This window comes from Penicillium digitatum, chromosome 1, assembly GCF_016767815.1.
Source record: "Penicillium digitatum chromosome 1, complete sequence".
Classification (NCBI taxonomy): Eukaryota; Fungi; Ascomycota; class Eurotiomycetes; order Eurotiales; family Aspergillaceae; genus Penicillium; species Penicillium digitatum.
Genome location: NC_089384.1, coordinates 7,030,923 through 7,048,094, shown reverse-complemented (window position 1 = coordinate 7,048,094; position 17,172 = coordinate 7,030,923). Strand labels below are relative to the sequence as shown.

Here is a 17,172-nt window from a genome sequence, read left to right as displayed (position 1 = left end):
AAACAAACAAAAAAAAAAAACAAAGCAGGAAAGAGAAATGCACAGGGAGAAGAAGCTCAGGAGAAGTACGGATTAATTTGATTAATCAAAAAAAAAGATAACATGGTAGCCTTACTTTATTTTACCTTTTAATTTTACTGTTTTAACACTAGAATACAACGGAATACATCTACCATTCATATAATACGTAGAGATGGAAAAGACGGAGCACCTTCGAACCACTTGCCAATAATAGAACTATGAGTGGTTCCCTGGCTGAGCATGTCTTGGATTGGACCCCAATTAAATACAGGAGAGATTTCCGTATCGATATACAACCAAATAGGCAATCACATTTACAATTCTTTCATACGTGAGAATTACTTGAAAATTGCATCTACATAATGTGTCAGCCCACTACATTGATCCGGGATAGGACAGAAGAAAAAAAAAAACTAACTGAACATGGAGACTTTACTCCAACATGCCCATGATCATCCAGTAAAAGTCCATGTAGAAAACACGATCATGCCGCTGCCATCCGACAGATCCCACCAAGGTTTGCGAACTGGAGGATACAAGTGCGTATCAGGTTGGTATCGCCAAGACACTTTTCAATGACGTGCCTCGATGCCCATATATACATGTCTATATTATATCTCTATATTATATGTCTACTCCGTATATTATATCGATATATATTGAGATAACACTAGGGCACTTTCTACGTGTATATTTGAAAAAAATTACTACTTAAATTGTAACACATAAAACCTATCCTGACACGATTCCAATATATTTGTATATAGACATCTCACTATAAACCAAACTAGTCAATTTTGATGTTCCTGTACTTGTTTGACCCCCTGGAGCCATTCAATTCCCGTTCTCATATACGGTGCCCACCCGCCACATTCTATCCGTGGAAGCCCAAGCTTCTGCCCAAACATTAATGAGTGTTAACTTATACGTGCGCACCTAATATCCACGATCGTCTCTAATCTCCTAGCATGACACACACCGTTCCCCCCGACCAGCCTATTGACCTCCTAACCGGCTGGCCCAACCCCGCGCTCCTCCCCGCGCTCAATCTGCGCCACTCCGCCACAACCGTACTCTCCAATCCCTCCCTCGCAAACCCTGCCCTTCTCTACGGTCCCGATGAAGGATACGAGCCGCTGCGCACACACATCGCTGCATGGCTGAGCGATTTCTACCAGCAGCGCGAGCCCATCTCAACACAGCGCATTTGTATCACCGGCGGGGCGAGCCAGAACCTAGCTTGCGTGCTGCAAACCTTCACAGATCCGGTCTACACACGAAATGTATGGATGGTCGTACCGACATACCACCTGGCTGCGCGCATCATGGACGACGCCGGCTTCGCCGGGCGTCTACGTGGAATCCCCGAAGATGACGAGGGTGTTGACATAGCGGTGCTGGAGAACGGGTTGCGCGCCGCGGAAAAGATTGCTCTGCGCGATGGAAATACTGAGCCGGTAGGACAGTCCTCGACCCATGACTCAGTTGACATGACCGGGAGGCACCGTGCCATGCTACTGTGCCATCGTTTATTGAGTCCCGGGCTGACCTTGCCCCTCTTTCCCTGCAGAAAATGAAACCGCCTAGGCCCTGGCGCAAGATCTACAAGCATATCATCTATGCTGTGCCGACTTTCGCAAATCCCTCAGGGAAGATCATGTCGCTGCATAGACGTGAAGCGCTCGTTCGCCTCGCCCGCCAGTACGATGCACTGATCGTCACGGATGATGTGTACGATTTCCTTTGGTGGTCGGCCACGCCAGGAGAGGAATTCTACGGTAACCGTGCGTGTAGTCCGCGCCTTATCGACGTGGACCGCTACTTGGACGGTGGTCCACTGGATGAATGGGGACACACAATAAGCAACGGTAGTTTCAGCAAGCTGATCGGACCTGGGGCCCGTACCGGCTGGGCCGAGGCGTCGGAAAGAGTTGCGTATGGATTATCACAAACGTACGCGATACTGCTTGGGATGACTTGACTCTCCTTTTTTATTTTTTTTTTCTCGGATTCGGAGTTTCAAACTGACCCGATATCGCTTGCAGAGGCTCTTCCCGATCGGGCGGCGCTCCTTCCCATCTAACCGCCGCTATCATTGACCAGATGTTCCCCACAGGCGTACCAAACCACATCCGTAACGTCCTCCAACCGAAATACGCCGAGCGCTACCACACTTTGCTATCGGCAGTCCTCGAGCATCTCGTCCCGCTGGGCGTCACAGTCCCAGCACCGGGCCCCGCCGCCGGAGGATACTTTATGTGGATCGGTCTACCGGCGCCGTTGATCGCCGCCGACGTAGTCCAGCTCGCGCAGAGCGACGAAAAACTGCGTGTGTCACCTGGTCATGTGTTCCAGGTCCCCGGAGACCGGGTGATTGATGAGGGGTTTGCGGATCATCTACGCCTCTGTTTTGCGTGGGAAGAGCCACCTCATTTGACCGAGGGGATACGTAGGCTAGCGCGTGTTCTCAATCGTATGACTCGTACCCAGGTCTAGGTTATTGTGGTGGCGCTGGATATGGATCCGCGCCACTTCGGAGCCACGCCAGCTGGACCAGAATACGGTCCGTACCGTGTCCACTAGAGACGCGTGGTGGATGAAATTTAAGTACATAGAGAATCTCCAAAAGTCGCCTCGCCAGCTTATCTAAGCCGTTCGAGTTGGGGTGTAGTTTCCGTTTCACATGTTGAGGCTCTGCATAGGGCACTATGCTATGATGCGAACCTGAGTTGGCCCATGTCATTTATGAACACATAACCTGACACGTCTTGAAACCTTGAAAGATGGACGGAGTAATCCCGGCAAAAACAGGGGGTAAAGTATAAGATCCGAGACAGTAGAAAGGATCAGAAGGGCCAATCTCGAGCGGGTCTTGATCCTGCCTCAGGGGAAGCAAAGCTTGGCATTGACATTTTCCCGTCTCTCTCTCTCTCTCTCTCTCTCTCTCTCTTTCACCAAATGCCAACCCTTAGAGTTGACCTTTTGGGAATTCCAGATGTCGTGGCCTCGTCCTGTTGTGTCTTTTTGCTTTTTTTTTTGTTCTCCGTCATCAGGAATCCTTCCACCCCGGAATGTTCATCCATACCTGATGAACGCCCCCTGCCAACACGCGGGGGATATTCACCTTTGACTCGAGGCGTCGAGTCTCATCCGTGTTACATGTGTACATTTCCTAGATTCAGACATCCAACATAGACACGAACGTGCGATATGAAGCAACCGGAATGAACCAGCGATATTTTCCAAATCCAATCACCGGTGGAAACTACCATCACTAGCACTATTGAATTACCGCAGACAAACTATTATACAGGGGGATCCACTCGGTTCAAGGGCACAGTGATACGCGACAACGTGCAATGCTCATCCTGTTCCCCCTGTGAGCAGAACCTGCATCTCAGATGATTGGAATGGATAATCTGGCATACCCTGTTTGAGTTATGGATCTAGTTATATAGCGCGTAGACCCTGAGTACTCTTTTATTTCATTTAGCAGGCTGTTTGTTCATTGGAGTTGGATATACCCCGTACCGTTCAAGGTGCCTCCTAAGTTGCACTTCGAAACAACTGACGGCGCTATTTCGCCGAATGAACCTGCAAGAGTTTCGGCGTTTCAACTTCAGGCTGTCGTGTTTCAAGTCCAACGTTGTCGCCAATTGTGGGATTGTGATTGGTGGGGTGTGGTGGACGTGAGGGCCCCAGTGCTTCTTGATTGGCTGAAAGGTGGAAGGTTGTAAACGCTTCGATTTATAGGTATGATGACTCTCTAGTGTGTCCTATTTCTGTATTGTTGTCTTTTTTTTCTTCTCTCGTTCATTCTCTTCTCTTCGATTCATTTCTTTGACACCCTCCCTTTGTCTTCGCTCCTTTTGGGGAAGGAACTGTGCATCTGGAGGTTGACTCTTTAAATCTTCTTTTACTCTCTTTCTGCATATCGCTGCTGGTCAAGCGTTGAACTCGATTCTTATTCCAATCTTTACAGCGCTGGTTGCTGAATTATCTTCATTCTTTAGAATTCTCCATTTTTTTTCATACTTCGCTGCTGGTCCAGCGTTCTCCATTGTCAACATGGCCGTTTTACAGACATCCCTCGCGATCTTTATCGCTCACATCATCCTTTTACTCGGATTGCCAGCCTCTTTGGTCGCAGCTGCGCCAGTCGCCGTTCCCATCTCTCCGGTTAATAACGTGTTGGTTGCTACTGAAAAGAGATCCGCCTCGAGCTACTGGGTCGCCAATGTTGAGCGCCAGGGTATTGTGCCCTTTGCCAAGAGTCCAGACTATAAGATTTTCCGAAATGTGAAGGACTATGGCGCCAAGGGTCAGTCAATTATCCACACATCTTTCCGTTGGGCATTATGCTGACTAGATCATAGGTGATGGCTCCACTGACGACACCGTGGCTATCAACGAGGCGATTTCTTCTGGAGGCCGTTGTGGTAAAGGCTGTGATTCCTCCACCACCACTCCTGCTATTGTATACTTCCCGCCTGGTACCTATGTTGTCTCAAAGCCCATTGTCCAGTACTACTACACCCAGATCGTCGGTGATGCTGTCGATTTGCCTATCATCAAGGCCTCCGCCAAGTTCGCCGGCATGGCTGTGATTGACTCTGATCCCTACGAGGATAACGGCGACAATTGGTTCACCAATCAGAACAACTTCTTCCGCGCCATTCGCAACTTGGTCATTGATTTGACCAGCGTCCCCGCTGGCTCCGGTGCCGGTATTCATTGGCAGGTCGGCCAGGCCACTAGCTTGCAGAACATTCGTTTCGAGATGGTTAAGGGTGGTGGTGAAGCCAACAAGCAGCAGGGTGTCTTCATGGACAACGGATCTGGTGGTTTTATGTCTGACTTGACTTTCAACGGTGGTAACTACGGAATGTTCCTGGGTAACCAACAGTTCACTACTCGTAATTTGGTCTTCAACGACGTGCAGACTGCCATCTTTATGAACTGGAACTGGGCCTGGACTTTTAAGTCAGTCAGGATCAACAACTGCGAGGTCGGGCTGAATATGTCTACCTCTCCTGCTAATCAGACTGTTGGCTCCGTCTTGATGCTGGACAGCAAGCTCACCAACACCCCCATTGGTATCGTCACTGCTTGGACCCAGAAGAGCATCCCCGTTGGCGGTGGTGACTTGATTTTGGATAACGTGGACTTCTCTGGCTCCAAAGTTGCTGTGGCTGGTGTTGATGGCGAGACCATCCTGGCTGGTGGATCAGTCGTCGAAAACTGGGTTCAGGGTAACACCTACACCCCGTCCAAAACGGTCAACAAGCGCGCCAGCCAGGCTGAGCCTGAACTGGTTATCGTCGTTGAGACTGTTACGGAGACCATTCTTGCATGTCCCGCTTCCTATGGCCTTCCCAGCGCCACCCTTGCTGGCAGTGATGTTCCTGCCCCTGCAAGAACTGCATCGCTCGGATCCGCCCCCTCTCCTTCGCCCGCACCGGGTGCTGGTGCCGGCAGCGATACGGATCGCCTTATTAACCCTCCTTCCATTCCCGCACTGAACAGTGTCTTGTCTCTTCTCGGAGTAAGCACTTCAGAGGCTTTTGATGTCCCCGAGCCTACTCCCGTAGCTGCTCCTTCCACCGAGGCCCCTGTCACTTCCGCGGTGCCTGTAGGGTCTTGGCCCTCCAGTGTTGTCTCGGTTCAGCAACCTTCTGTGTCTGTCACCTTCGCTGCTCCGCCTACTCAAACTTCTAGCAGTGGCTCTCAAGTTAGCCAGGTCCCCCAGTCCAGCAGCGATAGCAGAACGGCCAATTGTGGTGCCGTAGCTGCTGTTTCCTCTGCCCGCACGCAGAGCGCTCTGAAGACTGCTCCCAAGCCCGCCAGCCTGCTCAAAGGGGCCGCCATCTTTGAGCGCTCCAAGCCTTTGTACGAGGATGTCGCAGCCTCCTCCTTCGTTAGCGTCAAGTCTGCTGGCGCCAAGGGTGACGGAACCACTGACGACACCGAGGCTATTCAGAAGATCTTTGACAGCTACAAGGATGGCCAGGTCATCTACTTTGATCATGGTGCCTATGTCATCACCTCCACCATCAAGGTTCCCAAGGACATTAAGATCACTGGTGAGATCTGGCCCATGCTTATGGCCCACGGCGAGAATTTCGCGGACCAAGAGAACCCCGTCCCTGTCTTCCAAGTCGGCCAAAAGGGTGACACCGGCTCTGTCGAAATGAGCGACCTCATTATCACTACCAAGGGCCCAGCCCCGGGGGCTATCCTGATGGAGTGGAACGTTGCCGGCGCTTCCCAAGGCTCTGCCGGTATGTGGGATGTCCACTTCCGCATCGGTGGCGCCGCTGGTACCAAGCTGCAGAGTGACACTTGCCCCAAGACCCCCAAGGAAAAGACGACCCCTAACATGGATTGTATGGCCGCCTTCATGCTCCTGCACATTACCAAGACTGGTAGTGCTTATCTCGAGAACAACTGGTTCTGGACCGCCGATCACGAGCTTGACCTCAAGGATCACAACCAGATCAACGTCTACACCGGCCGTGGTGTACTCATCGAGTCCCAAAATCCCGTTTGGCTGTGGGGTACCTCCTCGGAGCACCACCAGCTGTACAACTACCAGGTCTCGAGTGCTAAGAACGTCTTCATGGGCCTTATCCAATCCGAGACTCCATACTACCAGTCCAACCCGACCTCGCTGACCCCCTTCACCCCACAAAATTCCTGGAATGACCCTGACTTTGCGAATTGCAAGACCAACTCTTGCCGCAAGTCCTGGGGTCTGCGTGTTCTCAGCTCTTCGGACGTCTTCGTCTATGGTGCCGGTCTCTACAGTTTTTTCGAGAACTACGCCCAGTCTTGTCTCAACTCAGAGGACTGCCAGGAGAACATGGTCGAGGTCGACTGTTCGGATGTCAAGCTGTATGGTCTCAGCACGAAGGCTGCTGTGAACATGGTTACCTCGTCCAGTGGTCGGTCTCTCGTCCCGCAGAAGCCGAACAAGAGCAACTTCTGCTCTACTATCGCTCTCTTTGAACAGTCTGCTTAGATCATTCCTCTCTTCTGGAGCTCTATCCTTATCCTCATTTTCATTTCCGTCCATTGTTGTAAACAATACCATTTCTATCTTTTGTACTTTTCCCCACCTTTGTGCGAGATGCAATGTCCCTCTCTTCCCCCATCTCCCTATCCTTATGCTCACTCCAGGCAATCGTTTCCTTAGATTGTTCGGATGCCGGATTCACACTTCTAAGGTCGCTTGATACCACTGGATCCTGTTGATTCTTTTTTCATGGGATCATCAATAGACTTTTTTTCTTCCTTTCTGTGATATATATGTGGTTAGACACAACGCCAAAAGAATACATCCCTGTAGCTTCCTCTTACCCGTCAAAAATGCTAGCCTGCTTCTCTGTCCCTCGCGCCGGGCCAGGTAGATCCCCGTGTCGGTGCCAGCAAGTGCGGCTACTCTTTCATCCTTTTCTGCGTTCTTCCACGGTTAATTCGATAAATGTGCATAGTATAGGCTAATCTGAAAAGCCTTGGGACAATTGAGGTGACTCTCTATGTTAAATAATTCTATTACCCAAAGTCTCCTGACTATAATCAAGTAATACACGGCTGAAATCAAGCGCTGGGAAGTATAAAAAAAAAACAAATAGCAAAAACGTAGAAAAGTAAGACAGGGACAAGGGGGGACAAGGGAAGGAAATCATAGTTCATGTTTTGTTCGGGAGCCGATGTCGGAACGGCATATTTTTCTCGAGTTGGTAAGATAGGAACTTCCCGGAGTTCCTATGTTCGAATAAGGGAGGCTCGGATCACTGGGAGCAGTGGCTCTGGTTCTACAGTCGATAGGATCCGAGCATACGCCTCCCAGGTCATTCGGAGCAAGACACCCCGGGTAACTCGCTGTAGAAAGGTTGTTCCATTTTCCACGGGACCGCGCAAATGGTGAAGAGCCACAAGCGACTAGGATATGAGTTGTCCTCGGGTTACTTGCAATAGCAGTACCGGAAACCCAACAATCAAGAACGCAAAAGGTATCCATAGGAGATATGGGGTAGATCAATTCGCCCTCGATAGTCCGCCATGGAACAAGCTTTTCCTTCTTGGTCGCGGCAAAGGAAAGTTCATTCAGGTTATTGCTTGTGCCATGGCCGGAATAAAAGGAGACGAAGAGGGTTGGTTAGGCGATGCGGCGTTTGGACACAACCTTCTTGGCGAAGACGTTCTCTCAGATCCTAGCCTGGAGTAGGATAATTGTTCTTCATTACATATGTCTGGCTTGTAACTCCGAAAATGTCAGCCATCATATGGGCAAGAATTTCTCCGCCTTCTCGAGCAAGAGTATTGTCGTCGTCCCAGTGACAAATGAAGGCCGTGATATATGAGTACTGTTTCCCTCTAGCTTTAACTGCCCCTTTCCGGGGCGGATTTTAGAGCAGGAAGGGCTATCCTTTTGGAGTTGACCCTTGTGGGAATTTCGGATGGAAATGTCGGAGATGCTGGTGAGGTCGCAGAGGTGGGCGAGGTGGGGTCACACTGAAGGGATCCCATAGTGTGGTGACTTGACTGAGTGCCGTAGAGAGGATAAGCGGAAAGTGATTCGAGTAGGGAGGAAGAAAAGTGAGAAGTATTCTTGCCACAGAATGGCTTAAGGGTCGTGAATGTGAAGGATTCACAAAATGGCGACGAGAACTTGAATATGACGGAGAAGTGAGAAATCCCAAAAAAATTGAGGGATGAGTTCAAGTGAACATCGAATGATTCTTATGGCGAGAGTTGAAGAAGGTCAAGGCAGAGATGCTTGTGAAAGGAAATGCAAACTTCATGTAGGACTCGGATAAAACCAAAGAATCAGAATTCCTACGCCTATTCTGGCTGGTATGATTCCTTGTAGAATCTTGGGACTAATCCCCATCCCTCCATCTCCAGTTCCAGTTCCAGAATCCTGGCACAAATCATCATAAATAAGAGGCCAAGGTATCCTAAATGGAAAAAAAGCAAGTCCAAATGGAGTCGAGCAAAAAGTCTAGAGCTCCTTTTTCAGAGAATGTTCAGGCTTGTGGGTGGTCTCGTAGTCAACATGTACAAAGGCACGCTCAACATCGGGGAGTGACTCAAGCTTGATCTGGAGCTCTTCGGCGACATCATGAGTGGCACGCAGGGATGCCTCTGCGTCCATGACCACATCCACCTCGACGAGCAGGCGAGGGCCAGAGGTGTATGCACGGACGGTATCGATGGCAGTGATGGCGGGGGAGTGGGTCATGGCTGATAGGCAATGTTAGTGAATGTTTTTTACCAAGAGCACCGAAAAACCGAAAGAAGTGAACATACAGATATAAGTGATGAGCTGCTGCATCTTGGTATCGGCAGTAACGCCGACGAGTAATTGGAACTCGCCATAGGCAGAGTGTAGCCACAGCGCACTGACCAGCACGGACAGAATGATAGCACCCATAGGATCGATCCACCAACGCAGCTTACTGCCGCCGACGGAGGTCAGGATACCGAACCCGTTGATGAACAGATCGTTACGGTGATCCTCCCACAGAATGCGGATCTGCGAGACCTGGTTGCGCAGGGCCCAGCAGTACAAGAAGAGGGCGAATTTAGTGGCGAAGGCGACGGCGACGGCAAGGATGGAAGGTAAGTGGAAAGAGTCGGTTTCTTCCTGGGATCCCGACACCAGTTCGCGAATAGAGAAGGCGATAATGATGAAAGAGACGGCGGTCATGAGGAAGCAGAAGCAAATATTGCCAGCGGTTTCAATTCGGGCCTTTCCAGCCGGGAACTTGCGTGGATCAACGCGGTTGACTGCCTTATTGCATAGCAGGAGGGTCAGATTGGACATGGGGTCGAAGACAGCGTCAGCCATTGTGGTGAAAAGAGAGAGCGACCCGGATGACACGGCACCGTAAATCTGGATAGCCGAGAGAAGTAGGTTCGCGGCAAAACTACCGTAAACTGCGATCCGGTACTTAAGACGATTGTCGACGCTCAATTCGCGGGCAGCACGTCGGTGCTCCTCGACAGGCTTCAGCATGCGCTCGATGTTTTCATTTTGGGACTCGTAGAATCCCTGCAGCTTCTTGGTGATGAAAGCCTGCTGTCCAAGACGCGCAGTGTGTTTCACGATGGAACCCACTTTCCGGCTTTTATTTGCAGTGGAGTCCCGTTTCCGCGATGTGTTGGCTTTTATCTGTCGGATCTCATCCTCGGTCTTTAGCTTCGAGGCAAGCTGGAATGGATCGCTTTCAGGGGTGTAACGTGGCGGAGGTTGACCTTCTTCGTCGCTGGAACTACCACTGCGATGTTGCTGCACAGTGGTGAGCTCGTGCTCAAGGGCGGTTGTGGTCCCCTCGTTGATAGAAAGTGGAGCCATCCTGTCGGTCCGGTGTGACGGTGAGCTGCTATGAGTAAGATGCAAGCTCTGGAAGGCATGAGGGTGGTTGGAGAGACTGTGACGCAAATGGTCCTCCATTATAAACTAGATCAATGGGGAGGGGAATGGAAGAGATGAATGAATCCTTTCATGCAAGGGGAGAGATAAATTCCAACCTGGGAAAATCGCGGCAGTGCTTATATTATCACGAAGATCGCCCCACCTTAGCTTCTTGGCAGGGCGTTTGACATATACACCCCTACCCTGTTGCAGGTCCTTGGGCTATCATCATTGAAGATCTAATGGCCCTTGAACAAGGTCTGATAAAGATGCTGAAATAGATGTTCCCTGGCTCTCATGATAACTCGGATAATGTGGTTCTTCGGAATTGAATCGAATGGGGGGTGAGAAACAAAACAAAACCCTCGGTTCCTGTTTCGGGCCTTGGGGGTCTATCTTCCTAGTTCGACATGGGTTACTGGCAGATGCGGCTTGATCTCTGCCGGAATGTGAAACCGTGACTTGACTAGATCTCGTGTCTCTATAAGTCGTTGATGTTTGCTACCGATTTCGTCAGAGCAACTGTACCCCCAACGCAACGCAGTAGCTCCCACTATTAAAGGGTCAACCCTTTCCGTTCGTCTTCCTCTCTCTTCTTTCCTTCCCCAACCGATCTATCAGATATCTGGTTCATCTCATCTCATCTCTGTTTGCAAACCCATTCATGCCCAATTCAAAGCTGAAAATCTTCGTGATCAACATGGCTAAAGAACCAACCACCCCCAAGAAAGCTATCAAGCCAGTCAAAGCAGGTATTTTAAAACGGACCCCTGTCAAGGTCTCCCCTGCGAAAACCTCGTCCACTGCTGCCGACAAAGAGCTTGTGTTCCTGTGGAAGTGTGTCAAAATGTCCAGCGGCATGAAGGTAGGTGTCTCTCAGATGTGCTTTCCTTGTCTGATCAAACACATGATAACATAACATTTACTGACTGAGCTCTCTTATAGATCGATTGGTCTGCCATTGCCACAGATGCTGGCAAGTCGGTTAACACTGTTCAGAAGCAGTGGTCCCGTCTTAATATCAAAATGGAGAAGATAGTTTCGGCCGCTACCGCCAATGACTCTGACAAGGACGTCGACGAGGACAGTGACGGTGACCTGGTCGCCGCATCCAATGACTCTGAGTAGAGAGACCGGGATCTGGGTGGACAGGCTCTAGATGAGTTCTGATGGGCCACCCTTTCTGATTTTTGCTACTTGGTTCTCTGGATTCTTTTTGTAATTGCTCATTCACTGTTCTTGGGTGCACTCTAATATATGGCCCTAAGTCTTGTTCTCGTGGCGGTAGCTTTCTGGGAATGCCTGTGACGGTCTGAGATTCTTTTCTTTGACACGACTCAATACAATGAGACGAACTTCAACAAATCCTTGTTATGTTCTTTTCAGTCAGAGAAATTTTGCTTACTTCTGAGCGGCAAACCAATATCCGAACTATTCAAGATGATATTGAAGTTAGGGTTGTACAATCGGGGTTGACCGTTAGATCCGAACCCTGCAAGATACCAATCAGATATCAATCCTTGTCCTATGTGCGTCCAACTTGTACAATCTAACCCTAAGATGACCTCATTCCTGCAGGACCCCAGATCCGAGCCCCTCCTTTAATACCCCACCCCTTTCCAGCCCAGCCCATCCGTCTTGGAACTTCCTCAAATCATCGAATTCATCATGTCTAACCCCTACTTTGATATCGAATACACTTCGGCTGGCGGCCAGGGTAAGTGAACTCCCCCATCTCAACACAGTGACACTAACACCATGCAGTGGAAAATTGGGGTCGCATCGAGTTCAAACTTTATGACGACGTCGTCCCCAAGACCGCGACCAACTTCCGCGCCCTCGCCACAGGCGAAACAGGCTTTGGATATGCGGGCTCTGCTTTTCAACGTGTGATTTCTGGGTTCATGGCTCAGGGTGGTGACTTTACTAGCGGAAATGTCGGTCGTGGTACCTCCACGAGGAATGCCGAGCTCCGGCTGATTCGTACTTTCTCTTTAGGGCACGGGCGGCAAGTCAATCTACGGTGAGAAGTTTGCCGATGAGAACTTCCAGGTCAAGCATACCAAGGGTGGGTTGCTCTCTATGGCAAATGCCGGACCGAACACCAATGGTTCCCAGTTCTTCATTACTGTAAGCCGAGGCTATGCTGAAACAGGATTGGGAACGCGTTGTGCTAACTAGGATCAGTTTGTGAAAACTCCCCATTTGGATGGTAAACACGTTGTTTTCGGAGAGGTTGTTTCCGGTCAGGACATAATCCAGAAGATGGAGAGCAAGAGCTTAGATCGGTCTGGAAAGACTGATGGTACCATCAAGATTGCTGCCTCGGGAACAGTTTAAGCTATCCTTGATAAATGATACTCTACTCTATCTAGACTATTTGCTGAATAGCAAACCTGGACATGAATTTATGCATCTCACCTTTTCGATCGATTCATCAGTTTGATGGTTTTTTTCATCTCTGGATCTGGGTCGCATGAATACTTCCAAGCCTGGGGCAAATCCCTCAGCTCTATAATATCTTATAGAAATTTTTTTTTTTTTAAAAACAGTACCAGGAACAAAATGCTGGGACATACACAAGTAGACTGCCAACCAAATCATTTCACAGCAACCATAAACAACCGCGGATACTTCAACAAAACCCTCCCATCAACAGAAACCGGATAAGCATCCCGCAATCGCCTCAAATAATCCTTCAAGAAAGCCTCCTCCTCCGCATCGTCCAACGGATCCACAAACGGCCTCAACCCCGTCCCCTGAACCCACTCAACAACCGCCTCATGATTCTCCAGGGCATGATAATAACTCGTCTCAAAAACCTGAACCTGACTACAAAACGGCTTGACCAGATCATAAAGTTCCTGTGGCGATTGGAATCCATCTCTTTGCACACCAGCCAGTTTCTCCGCCCACGGACCTTCCGCCGCCGTCTCCCGCATAAGAAGATGCGACGGCTCGTTCAGGTTATGCGGAACCTGGAGCGCAAAAACAGCGCCCTTTTCCTGCGGCTGCAGCAGTCGTTTGATAACCGCAATGCGGTCGTCGGCTTTGAGCCACTGGAACACCGCGTTCGAGAAGAAGAGGTCGACGGGCTCGGCTGGGTCGGGCGTATAGATGGACAGGTCTGCGACGTGGAAGTCCCGGTCTGGAAGGACTTTCTTTGCGCAGTTGATCATGTCCGGGGATGAGTCTAGACCAGTGATTGTGGCTGATGGGTATTGGGTTGCGAGCACTGTTGTTGAGTTCGCTGGGCCGCAGCCTAGGTCGATTATTCTCTTTGGCGCTGTGAGGGGCACGTGCGATAGGAGATCGCGGGCTGGCTGGGTGCGTTCGTTTTCAAATTTGAGGTACTGGCTGGCGCTCCAGTCTTTGGCTGGTTGCGACATTGTTGTAGTGAGGGATCTATGGAATGGTCTTGGGGTTGGAATTCTTGGACAGTGGGTGAATAGCCGGGTTGTTGTTCTATTCAGGCAACCGTGCATAGTTTTTCGTGATTTTTAAATACTGGAAGATCTCAAAATTGTATAGGGAATGCTTGGTTTTATGTCGACGTGGTGTTTAATGAGGTACATCCAGGAAGTGGCGATGTCGGATGTTCGGTGATCTCTCCGATATCGTCATCAACAGCGACGATGAGTGGAGCATGGTGAGTCTGACATTGAAATACCGATGTATCTAACTATCTAACTACTAGCTAAGCGTAGGGGGAACAGGTTAACCCAAATTGAACATGATGTGCTTCCGACATGGTGCCGCCAACTTTTCAGTGGGCCATTCTTCACGCTTTCCGAATTTAGTTGCCCACCAAGTTGCCCAACATTGCCTCAATCCAAGCCAAGACGTCGGAAGCACTGTCAGTGGGGAAAGGCACAGCCGATGCGCTGGTGGACGGCTCAGCGCTGGCGGTATGAACGTGTGCCGCAGCCGAAGTAGCCGATCGACGGGCAGTGGTGGCGAAAGTGGTAGGCCGAGCAGAAACCTTGGTGGCGGGAGTAGTGGACTTGACAGCAGCTGTAGTGGGAGTTCGAACGGCGCCAGATGGGACGGTAGTAACAGCGATCTCCGTAGCGCTGGGGGTCGACGACGCTTTCGACAGGGCCTTCGACGACCAGGCCTTCGACGATGCAACTGAAGCCGAGCTAGATTCCGACACGGCCTTGGACGATGTAGCAGTAACGAGAGCTGAGCTAGACGCAGACACGGCCTTGGACGGCGCAGCCGGAGTCGAGCTAAATTCACTCACAGTGAAATCGACACATGACTCGTACGTCTGGTCGATGGACTCTGCGTACCAGTACCACTGCAGCACACAGTCATTGGCGGTGGCACACTGGCTTCCAATATCTTCAGGGATAGTGATACTGAAGCTGGTCTGGTTGGGCTTGACGCCGGTGGCGGTGGATGCATAGACATCCCAGTAGATCAGCGGGGTACCAATAACTTTGTTGAAAGCAGTGCTGACGATGGAGACGTTAGCGACACCGGTGTGGGGTGCGCGGATATCGACTTGGAAGTCGACCGTCTCTCCAGCTTTGTACGAGTGGACATTGTCCTTGTTGTCGTCGAACTTGTAGCCTTTGCAAAGCCAGATGTCACACTCAGCGGCGTTATAGTCGTCCTGGGTGGCGGCAACTTGTAGCTCGCCTTGGATGTTCCCGTACTTGTCGGCGGCTTGATTGGACAGGACTTGCTGGCCACAGGCGGCTCCCATGGCGAGACCGGGCTGTCGGGCTGCCGGGCTGGTCACAAAGCCATGGGCGTTGACAAAGGAAATAACGCTGGCGAAAGCCAGAGCGGGGGTGAAGTTCTTCATGTTGAACGAGTTGAAATATCGGGAGAAGTGAATGGAATTGATCGGTAAACCGGACCGATGAATGAATGTATAGTATAGTTGTTGAATGAAAGTCTGCACGGTATCAAACCGGAGGAAATGAATGGAAAGTGAATGAAAGTTCAAAAAAGACTGATCTGCATGCTCAACCGGTCTTATGTCGCGCTGGTGTGCCGCTGCTTATATAGTAGACGAATTCAAAATGAGCTCTAGTGAACTGCATACGACATTAATCAACTACAAACAGTCACTTGAGACTTGTCAAAAATCTAGAACCGTGAGAAGGGCTGAATGCACGTATCACACTGAAACACATCGGATATGCCCAAGGGACAGCGCTCCCCCCCCCCCCCTTCCCCCGGGAGAGAACACCGGTAAATCTATGTTGTAGTACACGTCATCTCGGAACAATATGTCCACCGGTGCATATTGAACTAGGCTGGGCGATCTTCTTAATCGAGATGAGGCCGTTTCTGGGGCTAGGGTTGCCAAGCCTTCACGCGCCGAACAGGGATACCGAGTTTCACGTTGATGGGACCTGCCAAGAAGGGGGCTGACTGAGACATGGAGTTGATAGCGCTATACTTTGATTTAGAACGTGTAGATCGTAAAATAAACTTATGACCTGGTAGTGGTGCTGGGGCGATTTTCCAATTTTATTCCAGGATGAACCCAAATCTTTGGTGGCCCAATCGGTGCTTTGCAAATCAACCCAAATTTTATGAAACTGACATAGGTATGGAAGTCTTATTTGAGCTATCAAGGGTTTCATCCAAAGGTCTTCTAGAAAACTTTTCATTTTGTTGCTTCGTCTTCGGCTGACCTCCCAACATGAAACATTCATACATGCAAAGGATCATTTACACACAATTCTTCCGGAGAGCGAGCAACTTCAGCTTTACTCGCTTAAGGTTAGCTATTATGATCAGTAAAGCTTTGAACTAGTGGCATCGGCCTTTCGAGAATACCCATTGCTGACCATGAAAGTAGAGTGCTTCTTAGATCAAATATTTCATAGAGCCTCATGTACACTTCCTACCTCTGTACCCACTCAGCTCTTAAGCCTTTAGGAGGTCTCTTACTCTTAAGACTGCCGAAAAATCGATTTTGACCGCCGTATCATTAACAACGCGCGTGGTCGAATTAGGATGCGATGGGAAACGAGACAACAAAAAGTGAAACCAGCAGCTTCATTGTGAGGCATCCAGACACCGATGAAGCAATGGATCATATCTCTAGCACAATTAGGAAATTACAATTCTTCTCTTTTTAAGGATTGTTGGTTGCTCGGATACGTTTCACTTGAACGACATGGGACGTATCCACTCAGCACCATACTTCCAGAACTGATTTATCAAGTCTCGAATGTTGCTAGATGAACATCATCGCTCAGCTCTAAACGGTTTGGTGACAGATCGAAAATAATCTTTCCCGTCGTATGCTCTCCATCCAGTCTCCATCCAGTCTCTTGAATACCTCCTCGGACTGCTCAAGAGGCCAGACACTATTTACCAAATCCCGACGCATTCCCTTCTCAATCAACTTAGAAATCTCCCCTAACACAATCAACAACAACACCGAACTTATTGAGAAGGTGTGCAGCCTACTCCTTCAAATCTGTGCCTGGGTAGTTAAGCCCCTCCTTCGCACCAAGCGATCTGACAAGCTCCACAGTCCGAGCACCACACGTCCCAACTACCTCCGCACCAAGTAGAGTAACCAACTGCACAAAGCCAAATACCCACACTACCAGAAGCAGCAGTAACAAGAACTCTCCTTCCAACCCAAGCAACCTTGGCAGCCTCCAGATCCATCTCCGCTCCATTTCCCGCGCTAGCAAGAGCATGAACGAAAAAAGACCTTGCCAAGCCGTCTGCGCTGAGACAGGCACCGC

General features: G+C 49.9%; 7 protein-coding genes across 7 annotated transcripts; 4 read left to right on the top strand and 3 right to left on the bottom strand.

Moving 5' to 3' along the window:
* Window positions 1–989: 989 nt before the first annotated feature.
* On the top strand, window positions 990–2,517 carry Pdw03_4781 (Pyridoxal phosphate-dependent transferase, major domain; the record flags this gene model as incomplete). Its single annotated transcript, XM_066100834.1, has 3 exons — window positions 990–1,478; window positions 1,592–1,974; window positions 2,067–2,517. The coding sequence occupies 3 exons, from the start codon at window positions 990–992 to the stop codon at window positions 2,515–2,517; spliced, it is 1,323 nt and encodes a 440-aa protein (XP_065956234.1).
* Window positions 2,518–3,380: 863 nt separating this feature from the next.
* Pdw03_4780 (Exo-1,3-beta-D-glucanase, putative) lies at window positions 3,381–7,042 on the top strand (the record flags this gene model as incomplete). The annotated part of the gene is made up of 4 exons (XM_014675331.2): window positions 3,381–3,400; window positions 3,745–3,774; window positions 4,035–4,342; window positions 4,398–7,042. The coding sequence occupies 4 exons, from the start codon at window positions 3,381–3,383 to the stop codon at window positions 7,040–7,042; spliced, it is 3,003 nt and encodes a 1,000-aa protein (XP_014530817.2).
* Window positions 7,043–9,028: 1,986 nt separating this feature from the next.
* Pdw03_4779 (putative cation efflux protein) lies at window positions 9,029–10,384 on the bottom strand (the record flags this gene model as incomplete). Its single annotated transcript, XM_014675333.1, has 2 exons — window positions 9,029–9,270; window positions 9,337–10,384. 2 exons carry the CDS (start codon window positions 10,382–10,384, stop codon window positions 9,029–9,031), a joined length of 1,290 nt encoding a protein of 429 aa, XP_014530819.1.
* Window positions 10,385–11,144: 760 nt separating this feature from the next.
* On the top strand, window positions 11,145–11,572 carry Pdw03_4778 (uncharacterized protein; the record flags this gene model as incomplete). The annotated part of the gene is made up of 2 exons (XM_014675334.2): window positions 11,145–11,309; window positions 11,390–11,572. 2 exons carry the CDS (start codon window positions 11,145–11,147, stop codon window positions 11,570–11,572), a joined length of 348 nt encoding a protein of 115 aa, XP_014530820.2.
* A 540-nt stretch (window positions 11,573–12,112) lies between these two features.
* Window positions 12,113–12,784, top strand: Pdw03_4777 (Cyclophilin-type peptidyl-prolyl cis-trans isomerase; the record flags this gene model as incomplete). Its single annotated transcript, XM_014675335.1, has 4 exons — window positions 12,113–12,161; window positions 12,209–12,381; window positions 12,443–12,574; window positions 12,632–12,784. 4 exons carry the CDS (start codon window positions 12,113–12,115, stop codon window positions 12,782–12,784), a joined length of 507 nt encoding a protein of 168 aa, XP_014530821.1.
* Window positions 12,785–13,044: 260 nt separating this feature from the next.
* On the bottom strand, window positions 13,045–13,833 carry Pdw03_4776 (Trans-aconitate 2-methyltransferase, C-terminal; the record flags this gene model as incomplete). The annotated part of the gene is made up of 1 exon (XM_014675336.1): window positions 13,045–13,833. One exon carries the CDS (start codon window positions 13,831–13,833, stop codon window positions 13,045–13,047), a length of 789 nt encoding a protein of 262 aa, XP_014530822.1.
* A 407-nt stretch (window positions 13,834–14,240) lies between these two features.
* Pdw03_4775 (putative secreted cellulose-binding protein) lies at window positions 14,241–15,260 on the bottom strand (the record flags this gene model as incomplete). Its single annotated transcript, XM_014675337.1, has 1 exon — window positions 14,241–15,260. One exon carries the CDS (start codon window positions 15,258–15,260, stop codon window positions 14,241–14,243), a length of 1,020 nt encoding a protein of 339 aa, XP_014530823.1.
* Between the last annotated feature and the right edge of the window lie 1,912 nt (window positions 15,261–17,172).